This window comes from Chenopodium quinoa, unplaced genomic scaffold (genome assembly GCF_001683475.1).
Source record: "Chenopodium quinoa cultivar QQ74 unplaced genomic scaffold, ASM168347v1, whole genome shotgun sequence".
NCBI lineage: Eukaryota > Viridiplantae > Streptophyta > Magnoliopsida > Caryophyllales > Amaranthaceae > Chenopodium > Chenopodium quinoa.
In genome coordinates this window covers 8,103,602-8,118,295 of record NW_018743292.1, presented here as the reverse complement: position 1 = coordinate 8,118,295, position 14,694 = coordinate 8,103,602, and the positions used below count along the sequence as shown (strand labels likewise).

The 14,694-nt window shown below is 32.7% G+C and overlaps 3 protein-coding genes across 3 annotated transcripts; all 3 read left to right on the top strand.

Annotated features, from left to right (window-relative positions):
• The first annotated feature begins 3,141 nt into the window (after positions 1–3,141).
• Positions 3,142–4,504, top strand: LOC110735904 (putative cysteine-rich receptor-like protein kinase 9). The gene is made up of 3 exons (XM_021916081.1): positions 3,142–3,943; positions 4,084–4,182; positions 4,302–4,504. Exons 1-3 carry the CDS (start codon positions 3,142–3,144, stop codon positions 4,502–4,504), a joined length of 1,104 nt encoding a protein of 367 aa, XP_021771773.1.
• A 117-nt stretch (positions 4,505–4,621) lies between these two features.
• On the top strand, positions 4,622–7,279 carry LOC110735903 (putative leucine-rich repeat receptor-like serine/threonine-protein kinase At2g04300). The gene is made up of 4 exons (XM_021916080.1): positions 4,622–4,766; positions 4,865–4,927; positions 5,215–5,407; positions 5,762–7,279. The coding sequence occupies exons 1-4, from the start codon at positions 4,622–4,624 to the stop codon at positions 6,165–6,167; spliced, it is 807 nt and encodes a 268-aa protein (XP_021771772.1). The 3' UTR covers positions 6,168–7,279.
• A 3,291-nt stretch (positions 7,280–10,570) lies between these two features.
• LOC110736829 (60S ribosomal protein L18-2) lies at positions 10,571–14,230 on the top strand. The gene is made up of 4 exons (XM_021917147.1): positions 10,571–10,687; positions 10,773–10,991; positions 11,086–11,268; positions 13,869–14,230. Exons 1-4 carry the CDS (start codon positions 10,685–10,687, stop codon positions 14,025–14,027), a joined length of 564 nt encoding a protein of 187 aa, XP_021772839.1. The 5' UTR covers positions 10,571–10,684; the 3' UTR covers positions 14,028–14,230.
• Positions 14,231–14,694: the final 464 nt, after the last annotated feature.

The following is a 14,694-nucleotide window of genomic DNA, read 5'->3' as shown; positions in this document are numbered from 1 at the left end:
TAACAAACAAATATATAAATATGCCTTTTTTTTACTAATTAATTGTATCGTCATGTGTTTTTTTTTTCCCACAATATTTAATATAATAGTTTGATTATAAATATATTTAAGATTTAATTGCGCGTTAATAATTATGCAAATAAATATTTTAAATATACATATTGAAATGTAATTTAAATATTTCTAATTAACAATATTTCATTATTAATAAAAGTTTGACCTTCTAAAGAGAAATGATGCAACTATTTATCGAGCAAAAACAAAAAAAAAAAAAAAAAAAAAAAAAGAAAAAGAAAAATGCAACTATTTAAAAACAAAGGAAGTTTATAGCATGCTAGGTAAGTGCGTAGTGTATATAAGGTAGTGACTTATTTCTTCATGCAAAGCATTCCGCAATAAGATAAAAGCATGACAAGCACCAGCACGACAACAAATATGGCACTCGTAACTGGGAGCCAAATAGAGATACGATCTTGAACCGTGAATCGGAAACCACCAGTGGCTCCGGTGGTATCTTGACATATCTTATCCAAATCACCTAGAGTCGCCTCTTGAATTTCTGTCATATTTCCATAGTCAATCAGTTTTACTATGGCTTCTGAGAATAAATTTACAAAAGAAGGAGATTGATCTCTATGAAAAGCCTGCATGAAAAAACCAGACATAACGTTATTATATTAATGTGATTGCATCATTATTAGATGGAATAATAGAAGTAAAAACTAAAGAAAAATAGATCATGTTTCCAGGAAATAAAGTAAAAAATATTGGAATCTTGAAAAACCTAATGTAATACGTTGGTTCCTTTTAGTTTTTTCTCTTATAAGATTTTCACTTTCGTTCATTCTTTTTTGTTCTTTACACTTTTGCTATTACTAGCTTTTGTTGTATGTAAAGTATTGGTTAAAAAAAAAAAATTAAAATGTTCTCCTTACGGCCTTAATCTACATACAATGAGAAAATATTTTATATTTTATATTTTTATTTTTATTTGTGAATATTTGATACAATTATAATAATATCATTCCAAATATTTTATTTACCAAAAATATTATTCCAACTCCTTTTTAGTTATATAAAGAGTAATATTAAATTTTGCCAAAAAAGTAATATTCCGTAATAAAACTAATTCATATTATTGATATTAAAGAAATCACTTTTATTTGTTAGATATAAGTATTATTTTTTTTTTTAAAAAAAATTACACTTACCGTGCATGGCACGGGGGCCTAAGCTAATTAGAAACAAAATTATGTACTGTAGTAAAAGTCCCAAGTCTAGCTAACTATATTAATGTTGAAACCTAGAATAATTTACCTTGGATCAAAAATAAAACTAGAATGAATTGATCATGTAGATAAAATTAGCAATAAATTAAAAGAATAGAGAGAAGAATTGAATAAAATGAGGAGATCGAAAGAGACATACAAAGCCAAGTCCAGCAGATTTAACACGAAAATCTTGGACAAGGGTAAATTCATCGCAATGTTTTTCTTGGAAAAGTTTGAGATGTGCTGTATCAGCAACAACAGTATCGATACCACCATCTTCACCTCCTTTCTGTAGCTTGTAAAGCATTTCGACTTCGGATTCTAGTTCTATCAAATTTGTTACCTGAGAGTTGTGTCGAAGATGTTGCATGCTTATATGTACATAGCTTCCAAATCCAATACGCAACTGCGACGAAAATGCTAAAGCCAAGTGTACCGACTAGAACCAAAATTATTTTTGTAGCTGGTGTCAACGCATAGAGTTCTTTGCTATTCATGGCCTGTACCCGCACCAGTAGGCCTATCTCTGTGTCCAAGTAAGGCAATGTAAAATCAACCCACTGCATCCTAGGACTATTGTTATCTCCCCCACCGCACCATCGTAATCCTGCAAACTTGTAATGTAATTAATAATGTGAATCATACATGCAAAGACATAGTTGTTGATGATTATAAAAAAAAAAGTTTTAAAACCCGAGCATGATCTGGTGCTAACAAAGACAGGGAAGGGTGTATATGCACCTCATTATCGATGGCCTGGAGCATATCATCAAAAGTTCCTCTCATAGTCGTCCCATCAGAATCAGTGAAGGGTACTAAATCGATTTCACGTGAAGGGATGGCAATCTTGGCCGCGGCCCAGAAGACTTCAACGGAGAAACCACTAATGATAAAGCTTTCATTACTCAGTTTTCTGACTTTTACGAAATCTTCCAAGTCTCTTTTAGGTACTAGGAATCGTAATTTTCGAGTCGTGTCTGTCTGGTTGGTTAGACCCGTGCTATTCTGACCTGTTACATGAATGGCTATCAAGGACATTGTGAAGAGTAAAACGAGCAGGTATTTACCCGAATTTTTCATCTTCACAACTTTTAAGATTCAAGTGCAGGTTGATCCAAACACTTTGTATTTTTTTCTTTTTTTTTTTTCACTTTTGTGAAACAGAGTTCTTCTTTATGTCACCCAATTATTAGTACTCCATAGTTGAGCTAGTTGTAAGCGAAATCTTCAAGTTTATGAAACAGGAAGGGGTCAAGCACTCAAGAGTTGGCTAAGTCACCTCTAAAATATGAGTGTAATTGTTTATGATGAAGGCATTAATTATTTACATTACTTAACAAAAAAAAAAAAAAGTGGCTTAAATCATCTAGTTGCCTAATTAGATTATTTGTAATCTTTAATTACTACAACTTGTTTATGCAAGTAATAATTTAGAAAGTTCGTGTAGACCTGATAAGCATATGAAATCCATTGACTCGAGTTTTTAAGTGTGCCTGAGCTGTCGAAAATAGAAAATCTCTCAAGTTGCTATATAACAATTACGAGATTGTAAAAAGTAACATTCCTTTCTTAGATATCAAATTCAATTATTACAATTTGTCAAATGTCAACTTTGGTAGTAAGAGACTAATAGCTATCAAGCAGGATTGTATACTTTATGGCTGGCTTTGTGCTATTCCATTATTCAGAACAATTTTTTTTTTCTTTTTCAGGGTTTTGACTTTTGATTATTTAGATTATATTGAAAGGATTTGCTTCATCAAAATTTATCTTCAACTCTGTTGCTAATTAAATTGTCAATTTCAGTAGGGGATGACTTGAATAAGCTCAGCTGCGCGTTCTAAACTCTGCTAATTACAACAGCTCGGATATGAGTGTCGTTGGTCAGATGCAGGGCCTCATCATCGCCATCACCTTGCTACTGTATCTACCCACATATGATGCTTCAATTACAGACGACAACAACAAAGGCCCACAATACCGTCATTGCCCGCCTACTAGCTTTTCCTACAGCTCAGGCAGCACATTTGAAGAAAGTCTGAACCACACCCTTTTCACAAGAATCCTTCCTGATGCTGCCTTACGAATAACCTATTCTAAATTCACCAATGGTACAGGTATTAATCAGGTCTTTGCTCTGTATTTCTGCAGAGGAGATGTTGATGTCGATACGTGCCATCAGTGCATCCAGGCTGCAGTACAGGTAATTGTAGAGAAGTGCAAATTTAAGAAACAAGGGATTGTTTGGTACGAGTTTTGCACCTTGCGCTATGCCAACCACACCATCTTCTCCCTCGATGAAGAGATTCCATTCAAAACATATAACAATAATACCGGTTTGGTAAGCGACCCCATTCTTGAACCACACCGTGAGCTTTTTACAAGCACCATGACTAATCTCTTTAGCAAAGCTGCTTATAACAAAAACCCTCTTGGTTTTGCCACTAACGAAACCAGTCTATCAGCGTCTCAGAAGCTTCGCGGCTTTGCACAATGCAGTCCTTATATCAGTAGTAACCTTTGTGAGAATTGCCTAAGTGACGCATATAGTCAGATGCGTCAATGGGACATCACTATAGTATTTTACCCTAGTTGTAATCTCGGATTCCATTTAATTGGATCCCCTTCTCCCACCGGACCACCTTCATCCCCTAAGCAGAATTCCCTATCAGGTGATAAACTCAAGCCGATCATTTACTTATTTAAAGTCTAATACTTCGTACTATGCAACCTATACAAGTACTTGCATATCTTCTGAATTTTTGTCTTAACTTTTTTTTTTTTTTTTTTTTAAACTGAATTTCTGTGCCAGAGCACCATAAGGTCCTCCTCCAGGTGCTATTACCTATCGTCGTATTCTTCTCAATCGTAGGTACCTTTTGGTTTTGGAGGTGGCGGTGTAGGCCATCAGGTAAGCTACAACACTTTTACTAAATTCGTCATTTCAAAGTTACAGAACAAATTAAAATCAGCTGCTGCAACAAGTGCACTCCTCAAAAATATCGAACATATTATTGACACTAGTTACAGGTGGGACTAACAATGCAACAGAAGCTACTGAAGATGGGACTGAAATTGAAGATCCTAGTAGGCTTCAATTGGCGCGATTTACCTATTCTCAGATAAAAGATATGACAAGTGATTTCAATAGAATGCTAGGTGAAGGTGGCTATGGAATCGTTTATTATGGTCGCTTGAGTGACAACCACAGGGAAGTCGCTGTCAAAAAATGATGCCCCTAAGCAATTTAGCAATGAGGTTATTCATTTTTTTACCAACACTATAAATAACTTTCCTGAATACATACATATGGCCTGGTGTTATTATTAAAAGGCAAAATTACAAATTAAATGCTCGCGGCACAGGTTCATGTGCTAGGGAGGATATATCACAAAAACTTGGTTACTCTGATCGGATTCTGCGAAGAAGGAACCAGCAACTTGGCTCTTGTTTACGAGTACTTATCTGGAGGGGACTTGAAAGCTCTTCTTTCAGGTTGTTAATTTTATTATTATTTTAGTTCTAAGTGTTACCGCATCATAATCATATTTCATCATACTAATTAATTAATACCTTATGCTCTTGTTGATCAGGACATTCAGGTGTATTCATAAGCTGGAAAAGGAGACTTGCGATTGCCTTTGATACAGCAAAAGGTGTATATGAAATATAATACTCGTACATCGATTTATATACACATACTTATATTCCCTCTGACCTCTGTTTATAAGTAATAACAATTCTTTGCATAAGAAGATTTTTGCCATGATACTTCAAGATTTATATCGTCGATCTAAATCTATCACTACTCACATCAAGTAGCATGACACAGTAGAAATTTCAATTAAATTTTGACTATGATTCGTAAATGTTTCATAATTGTTTATCAGTAATTAAGATTAGTTGTTAGAGCAATAAACAAGTTCATCCTCTGTATTTACAGGACTGGATTATTTGCATACTGGTTGCAGCCCGCCAATAGTCCATAGAGACGTGAAGCCGGCTAATATACTACTACATCAAGATTATCGCCAGGCAAAAGTAGCTGATTTTGGCTTCTCAAAAATATTTCCAGCTGAATATGTCTCAAAATTAAAGACTCGAGTCATTGGAACTACAGGTTATCTTGATCCCCAGTAAGTACATTATCTTCATCTCTAGTCAATCTAATTGATCGATATGATATCTCAATCCATTCTTCAAGAAGCAGAATATCTATATAGTTGTGAGTCATTGCCTATTTGTTTCGCACCCTTGCAATCGATTTTTGATATAATTTCACACACTTTGTAGTAGGTGTACCTTAAGTTTGATCACATTTGACAACAATCCTGCATTATTGAACTTGAATATAAATTCTGGACATATATAGGAACTTGTGGAGTACACATATTAAGCATGGTGTATCTAGTGTTGAAATAATGATCACTTGATATATTATGTAATTAAGCTAATAGGAAAGGTTATGTTTATGATTATAATGAATACAGGTACCATTTAACCGGACAGGTGAACGAAAAGAGCGACGTTTATAGCTTTGGTGTCCTTCTGCTCGAGCTCATAACAGGGAAATCAGCAATCATAAAAAATACAAACACCCATTTAGTTCAATGGGTAACACCTCTCTTTGAAAGAGGAGACATAGGTAGTATATTGGACCCGAGACTGCAGCTAGAGATAGGCGAAAACTACAACACCATATGGAGAGCAACAGAGCTAGCTAAGAAATGTGTTGAATTAGATGCAGCAGATAGACCAACCATGAGTGACATTGTTATTGAATTAAGGGAGTGCTTGGTTAGGGAGAACGCAGATGTTGAGAGTCCGAGCTCGGCTACTTCAGAGATGATGACAGCCGTGGTTTCAGATGCTTCAATGAGTCCACATCCTCGGTAGTATGGTCACGAGTCCACAAGGGTTGCCAAATTTATCATAGTGATATACTGATATGCTTTAGTATTTTTAGATGTATACGCCTAGCTAGACAGCAGAGAGAGTGACAAAGGGCAAATAATGTCATTCATCTTTGCTTCTTTGGTATCACTGTGATATATTTATGATTTGTAAATCACAATTACTCCCACTCTATGATTAAAGTGGTGCTAAAAAAATAAAATCAATCGTTTATATATGAAAAGGACTTTTTTTTTTTTTTTTTTTTTTTTTTGAAAAATACCTATTAAAAACCCTTTAAATTTGGAAACAACTAGCCTTAAAATTTTATTTCCAAAAAATACCCTTAAAAAAATTGAGTAGCACTATCCACAAACAAATTTTAACAAATGATTCCGTTTATGAGCCCCCACTTCTTTGAAATCCTATTTAAATACGGTAGAAAAAAATTATAACCCTAATACGCTAGTTTGAATGATTAACCATCCTAATTTCAAATTTACATGACCTATTCACCATAATTTCTAGATAAACCAAAATTACTAAAATATATAAAACCTAATTATCCAAATTGATAATACATGATTCGACCCCTAATTCCCCAAAATTATATAAACCCTGATTCCTTAAATTGACAATTTATAATTACCTAATCCTCTAAATTGGAACCCTAAACCCCTAAAGAGATTTAGAAACCTAATCACCTAAATTAAGAACCCTAATTCCCCTAATCGCCCAAATTAAGAACCCTAATTTAACATTAAATGTCTTACCACCAATACTTTTTATTTTCTTTAAAATTAATAGGTAGTGAATGACAATAAAAAAATTTATCACAGGTATAAAAAAAATATTCAATCATAAATTAAGTGTCTATTATAATTTAACTCTATGTCCCTTAAAAAAAAAAATAATAATAATTTAACTCTATGTAATGACCCAGATATTTTTCGGACCTAAATAGTAATTCTTACTTTAAAAATGTATTATATAATTATTATTGATATTATTCGTATAAATTTTTATTAAATCATATAAAAAATAAATAACAAAACTCAATTACTCACTGTGTTGCCTATTATGTATTCATTAAATATATGACTAGGATAAGCAAGTAACGCCACCTAGATTTTGCTTCTTATAGATTTAAGTAAAGTAGTACACATTTTAATTAATCTATCGCATCAAACAAGAATAATAACATATGTCTTTTATTTTTCCATTTTTACTTTTCCGTATTCTCAAATAGGTTTTGTTACGTGTGTATCATGGTTGGATTGTTTTTGCTGTAATTTTACTGCAAAATACTTAGGGTTTGTTCTGTTCACCTTATTTTCACTTATTTTAGATTTAATAAGTTCAGATAATTTTAGTTAAATCTGATAAAGGCGGTCCAAGTTCAAATTACACTTAAAATAAGTTATAATAAGTTCAGGTAAGTTTAGATAAGATTAAATAAGTAAAAATCAAATGAATAATACATACCGTTAGTGTTGAAACTGGTTGCAACCCTAAGCCTTTTTTTTTTTTAAACACCCCTGGCCTCTTTGGTTATTATTTATGTGCAATATATTCTAAAGATACCCTGGCCTCTTTGGTTATTAACAATGAAAAGTAGTGCACGGTTTTTTCATCTAAGAATTTTAATTATTTGATTTATTGTATTTAATAACTTCAGACAAAATTACAAAAGTTTAAATTTAATTTTTTTTTTTTTTTTTACTATAATTTCTTCAGTGAGCAGACGATTCGCTACTCTTCTAGTTAGAAAAGTACTTAAACTACCGGTAATAATACAACTTTATTCATTATAATTGAATTTATTAAATATAAATAAATTGTAAGTATGATATTTCATCCGTTAGTTAAAATCTTTAATGTGAAAAGATAAATTTTTAATTTTTTAAATAATTTAAATCCTAAATAATTATTCATTGTTAATGTTAGCAAAAATAAAATTGATACAAATTAAATCTTTACAATTATGTAAAGTAAATCAATATATTTACTAATAAATGAAATTTTTAGTGAAATTGAACAAAAAATTGTAATTGTATAAAATCAAATCTATGCATTGGAATTTTTTCATCATCTCCAATAATAACGAAAGCCATCTATATAATAAGTATACAACATCATATCAAATCGTGTGCCATTTGCCTTAGCTTCTTCTTACAATTTTTTAAATTAATTTGAAATAGTTGCATTAAATATATGTATAAAAGCTAAAAAATTAACTTGAATATATAGTTGCATCAAATCGAGTACTTTACAAATTAATTTCAACCACATATGCTTGACAATGCTCAACATAAAATTTCTTAGTAACTAAACTAAGCTAGTCAACAATTAGCTAGCTTCCACATTGTGATATTTTGTCTACAATGTCGTGGAGAATATACATCCATTACATCTTTAATCAAAAGTAGTATGATATGAATTGCATCAATGAGATCAAGACCACTAATTGCAATTAAAATGCGGTCCATCCCTGTGTTTATTCATGCATGGAACTTTTATTAAATCAATATAATGACAATATAATGACAAAAATCAAGGTAAACGATTGGAAAGTATCTAAAGAAGTAAACTTTTTCTTCAATCTATTTTGGATGAAAGTGTTGAACAAAGCTGGTGTTAATTGAGGCATGAAGTAATCACCCTATAATTAAAAATAAGAAATTAAGTTATTTCAATAACTTGATTAAGGCACTTAAATTACAAATTTTATTTATTTTTAATAAAATTAATTAATAAAAAAACTAAAGATGTTTATAAAAAACAATATAATAAATGTAAATTAAACAATTTATAAAAAATAAAAATAAAATAAAAATAAAATACCTCCTCTTTCATTAGGACCATATCCAAACTTTTAAGCTATGTTGTTTACAAAAATTTAGTACGTCAAATAGCGAGAAACTTGTATTTTGATTTTCCAATCATTTTTGCTCGAATTTAATTCTCTAATTAAATTAGATTTGCATGTAAAAACAAAATTCAGTAAACAAAACATAAACAGATAATCGTTAAGTATCCCAAATAAATACAATGTAAGTACTAATTACAAATACAAATTTAAACATAGGATTTTAAAAATTACCCGGACATTAATGACCTAAAACTAACATAAAATTACTAACACAAAATTCGCTTGATGGGGTTTTGTATTGATACAAATTTTGTTGGTGTCGTATGATGCGTTAGATGTGCATGTAAAAACAAAATTTAGTAAATAAAACATAAACATATAATCATTAAGTATCCCAAATTAACACAATGTAAGTAATAATTACAAATACAAATTAAACATAGGATTTTAGAAATTAAGCTAAAAATTACCCAACCATTGACGACCAAAAACTAACACAAAATTACTAATACAAAATTCACTTGATGGGGTTTTATATTGATACGAAATTTTGTTTGTGTCGTATGATGTGTCAATTTATAATGGTAGGTATCACAAATTTTGATTTAATTATAATTAACGAACAATTTTTATTTCTTATCATAAATACTATTAAAATTTATCTTGTAAAGATAAGTATCAAACTTTATTATAATCGTTTATCATTTGAATATTTTTTATTTATTTTATTGGGTTATCATGAAGTCATATTCTCATTCCAAGTATATTTACATGTACTCATAAATTATCATATTATAGTTAAGTATTTTTCTATTTGAATCCACCATATTTCTCCACCATATCATAAATTAAAAAAAAATTATATTTGAACCCACCATATTTCTCCACCAAGTTTAGTTACGTGGAGATAATTATCACCATATCATAAATTTAAAAAAAAAATTAATGTTTGAACCCACCATATTTCTCCACCAAGTACAATTACTTGGAGATAATTTTTGAATAGTAGGATATTTTCATAATTTAAACCCAATTAAATATCTTTTTGGAGATTTATCTTTTCCTATATTTTTTTAGACTTCTTATACTCGTAGTATTCATTTAATGAATTTATCTTTTCCTATGTTTTTACTTTATTTTTTTTCATTAAAATAATTTAATTGTGGATTATAATCTACGTGACATTAAAATTTTAGATATATCAAATCTAATTCGTTACTTTTATCTAGGTGGCAACATAATTTTTTAATTCAAAAATAAAATACAAATCTTTTTTCTTATTGGTCGAAATAATACCTTTTCTTACGTGGCGCTCCGAATGCTCTCCAAAAATGCCTACTTTATTTATATATATTAGATTAGATTAGATTTTTTTTTTATATATATATTTTTTTTTAAGAAAACCTAAACTAAGATTAAAATTAAAAAAAAAATATGTCGCAAAAAAAAAAAAAAAAAAAAAGTATCACGTGGACGGTTGAGATTGAGATCCACGGAAGACAGATGAGTCTCAGCAACACACAATCACAACAGAGTCCACCAAAAACCCTAATAATCCCCCATTTCTTTCGACATTTCATCGCCCCCAAACACAAACTTGAGGTAAGTCGGAGCAGCGGCGACAACAGCAGCACCACCAACAACAACAATGGTGATTCTCTCTTTCTCTCTCCTCCCTCTTAATTCCGCCATTGTTGTTTCTTATCTCTAACTCAGAGCTCTGTGTTGAATTACAGGGTATCGATTTGAAGGCAGGAGGTAAGTCGAAGAAGACAAAGAGAACAGCTCCTAAATCCAACGATGTCTACCTTAAACTCCTCGTTAAGCTCTACAGGTTCCTCGTTCGTAGAACTGGTAGCAGCTTCAACGCCGTCGTTTTGAAGAGGCTTTTCATGTCTAAGACTAACAAAGCTCCCCTTGCTCTTTCTCGTCTCATCAAGTACATGAATGGGAAGGTGATTTTCTCTCTCCTTTGACTGATATTTTGACTGAATTTGTGTGTTTTCTTGGGTTTTTGAAATTTTGAATGTGGGGTTGAATTGGGTTTAGGAGGACAAGGTTGCGGTGATAGTGGGGACAGTGACTGATGATATTCGAGTGTACGAGGTTCCGGCATTGAAGGTGACTGCTTTGAGGTTTACTGAGACTGCTAGAGCAAGGATTGAGAAGGCTGGTGGTGAATGTCTTACTTTTGATCAGCTTGCTCTTAGGGCCCCTCTTGGACAGAACACTGTATGTTGCTCACTCCTTATTAATCAACTTTCGTTTCGATTCTTGATTGTTTCTGTTTGATGCATTTGATGTCATTGATATGTTTCTGTTTGATGTTTTGTTTTGTTTTGTGTAATTGATTGTTTGTCATGAGAATTAGGTTTGATATGCGGGGTGGAATTTAGCTGTTTACTGTCCTGAGTTAATCACATTTTGCTGATGGGCTTCTGCCTTTTTGTTATGCGTAAGAATGATTTTGTGTTTGGTGTGGGGGTCGTCTGATGAAGGATAGATAGTCGAATTTGATATCGATTATTGACCATATTGTATGATATTTTTTTTTTTGTATGTGAGCTCAATTAAGATAGGAGATTTTGATTTTCTTTTGTGGGCATATTGGCTCATAATTCAGCTGTTTCCAGAATTTACTTTAGGTCTTTGGCCTTCTTGGCATGTTTCAAAATAGCTTCTGATCAGAATTCAGCTAGGTAGACATGACTGATTCACCTATTTTTATGTTGCGACTTGTATATATCTATGATTTGTGTGCATTTATTAAGGAAAGATGCATTCATATTAAGGTTAAGGGTTGTAACCCAATCATCCTCAGATTGAATAGACAATGTAGTATAAGGTGCATTAGTTGGCAACTTGGCGTTTGGGCAACCAATTGTACTTAATGACATTCTAGGTTATGATTTTTCCTTGGCGCTAGCATCAGGTCACACTGCAATGTCTGCAAGTGAGAATTGTATTAAGAAATAGCTTGCTGGTTTAGTAAAGGGAGAGAGAGGATCGGTTTCCTGTGACTGCCAAGATTATGTGGGATTGCTTACACCTTGTTGACATCAATCAGTTGTGCAGCTCTGCTTGAACTATCTATTCCTTCCGAATTCAACCATTTCCATCCTAAGCTATAAACATGGTAGACGTGAGTGGAGTTCTCTTGCCATTTGTTAGACATATTCAACACTGTAATTCATTCCATAGAAGTTTAATCAGTGTTACAAGGTTCGCAAGACGTTGGCCCGAACCGCGACCGGAACATGGTACAGACGCGACTCAGGTCGCTGGAGTCCGCGAACCGATTTAATAGCTTGAAAGCTGAACTTTTCTTCCGTAGATCTGTGTATGTAAGGATTTAGTTTCATATTTATGCGATTTTAGATTAAAAATTTGTTGATATATGAAGATTATGGTAGAGGATGAAAGTTTTTTTTTTTTTTTTTTTTTTTTTTATCTACTATTTAGTCTATTTTTATGTAGTATGGCGGCTAGAGTTTATTATTGTTGAATGGGCTTTGAGCCTTTGACCTATAACAATAATTTGGGCCTATTCTATTGGTTAATAAAAAAATTACTTAAAATTATAATGTTAATTATTTATTTCGTACCCAATTGTTCCGGATTCACAAAGAGTAACGTTTCACGTATCCGTTTCCGTACCACGCTTCGAATCAAACCCCGTACCATGTAACTTTGAGTTTAATACCTTATGTGCACCCTTTATTCAAAGCTATTAACCAATCAAGCAACCTATGTGCTTCATGAGTTGAGATGTGTGTGTCACTATATCAAAACAATCCCAACCAACATTTTCTCCTCTTTTGTTTGATTCAAAATTGAATAACATATTGTTTGAATTAGTACGAATCCTGAATTTTCCAAATAATGCAATTCTTGCAAAACTATGTGTTGTTTCCATGTGTGTGCCTCTGCCTCATGCTTTCCCTTGCCTCTTTGTTTTTAAAGATGCTTTGTGATACCTCTACCTTACCTTTTTCTAAAAACAGTTCTTTTGGTTGTCAAACCCTAAGCTGCCCGTTAGTGTAGGCCATGTAGTGGACGTGGAAGAGAAGTGATTTATGGGAGATTTGTTTGAAATAATTCTTCTTTTCCCTATTATGCTAAAACAAAGGACGGAAGTAGTCCTACGCAAACTTAATCCACACTTTCGATCATTGATAAAATATACTTCGTATATAACATCTTACGTCTCTTGTCACATAGTATTTGAATAGTAGTCAATGAAAGATGTTTTTAAAACTGTTTCACTCTGTAAAGTTGCACTGTGGTGACAAAATGTAAGTTATGTTCTTATGTAACAGTCATGGATCAAGTTCATAGCAACTGCTTATTGTAGATTCCGTGATTTTCATATTTAAATGTGCGCATAGTGCAGACCATGCTAAGAGTTTAGTTGTGCTAAAGTCCAGATGCTGGGTATTGTTTGTTGGATTGATGTGTGCTAAAGTTTAATGTTGGATATAGTTTGTTGGATTGATGTGTGCAAATGTATCTGATGTATTAAAGATACAAAGATGCATGAATTTCTTTATGGCTCTGTCATTATAATAATTCACACTATGGTTGCATGTCCTGCTCACTTCTGAGACTTGGTTTGCCTTGGGATACATTTTTTATTAGCCCCCTTTTGAAATACTGTAGTTCTGGTGGTCTATGTAGCATGGCGGGGCCTTATGCAATGCAAAGGCACCTGGGCTATTCCTGCAGTTTTTTTAGATGAATTGATACGGGGATAAGCTCTGGTTGCTTTCTGAATATAGGGACTTGACACCTATGTGTTTGAGTGAGATTATAATTTCTTGTTTTGTTTGCAGGTTCTTCTCAGAGGGCCAAAGAATGCCAGAGAAGCAGTTAAGCACTTTGGCAAAGCTCCTGGTGTTCCACACAGTCACACTAAGCCATACGTGCGATCAGAGGGTAGGAAGTTTGAGAAAGCTAGAGGCAGGAGGAACAGCAGGGGATACAGGAATTAAGTTATTCACCTTGTTCTTAAAGCTCTTTTGTCTCCAGTTGCAGCTATTCGAGTTTTGCTGGAGTTAGTAGCTATCATTGACAAGATTTAATTTTTATCACTCTTATTTTTATATCTACTGTGATTTTACTCTTTTTTTTGGTTATTGTAGTTCTGTTTATGAAATATCATGCAAGGCATTTTATTTTGAGACAGTCTTTTATCCCTTTTGTTTCCGTTTACTTTGCTGCTTTATTGCCTTGATTGGCTAACGTGAGGTGTTAATAGCTGATTAGCCCGAGCTGCTATTTTTCGAAATTTGAATTATAGTTGCAGATGGCATTGGGATAATGGACAGGATAAGATGGGTAAAGGGAGTTAAAGCAGGAAAGGTTTTGAGGTTTCATTTGAGGGCTAAATTTTTTCTTCAAATTTCGTATTTATTATGACTGGTAATTTTTAACTGTATTACTGCTCATGTTACTGAATTCAACAGTGCCATTGCAGATCATGCTTCCCTCCTCCCCAGAGTCCCCACGTTAGTCTCTGCATTTCTGTATCATCTCACACACAGTTCTTCATTGTATGATCTGAGCATCATCAATCTACTTTGTCCCATTCTCTTACACATCATAAATTTCCTCCTATTTATCCAAACTCTAAGAAGTGACTAGGTGAGCTCAAGTAGC

Bases quoted from the DNA above. Each gene is read 5' to 3' on its own strand.
- LOC110735904 (XM_021916081.1), top strand. From the start codon at position 3,142: ATGAGTGTCGTTGGTCAGATGCAGGGCCTCATCATCGCCATCACCTTG. The intron at 3,944-4,083 runs GTGATAAACTCA...TTTCTGTGCCAG, and splicing joins TAAGCAGAATTCCCTATCAG to AGCACCATAAGGTCCTCCTC. The intron at 4,183-4,301 runs GTAAGCTACAAC...CACTAGTTACAG, and splicing joins GTGGCGGTGTAGGCCATCAG to GTGGGACTAACAATGCAACA.
- LOC110735903 (XM_021916080.1), top strand. From the start codon at position 4,622: ATGCTCGCGGCACAGGTTCATGTGCTAGGGAGGATATATCACAAAAAC. The intron at 4,767-4,864 runs GTTGTTAATTTT...CTTGTTGATCAG, and splicing joins CTTGAAAGCTCTTCTTTCAG to GACATTCAGGTGTATTCATA. The intron at 4,928-5,214 runs GTGTATATGAAA...CTGTATTTACAG, and splicing joins TGCCTTTGATACAGCAAAAG to GACTGGATTATTTGCATACT.
- LOC110736829 (XM_021917147.1), top strand. The intron at 10,992-11,085 runs GTGATTTTCTCT...AATTGGGTTTAG, and splicing joins TCAAGTACATGAATGGGAAG to GAGGACAAGGTTGCGGTGAT. The intron at 11,269-13,868 runs GTATGTTGCTCA...TTTTGTTTGCAG, and splicing joins CCCCTCTTGGACAGAACACT to GTTCTTCTCAGAGGGCCAAA.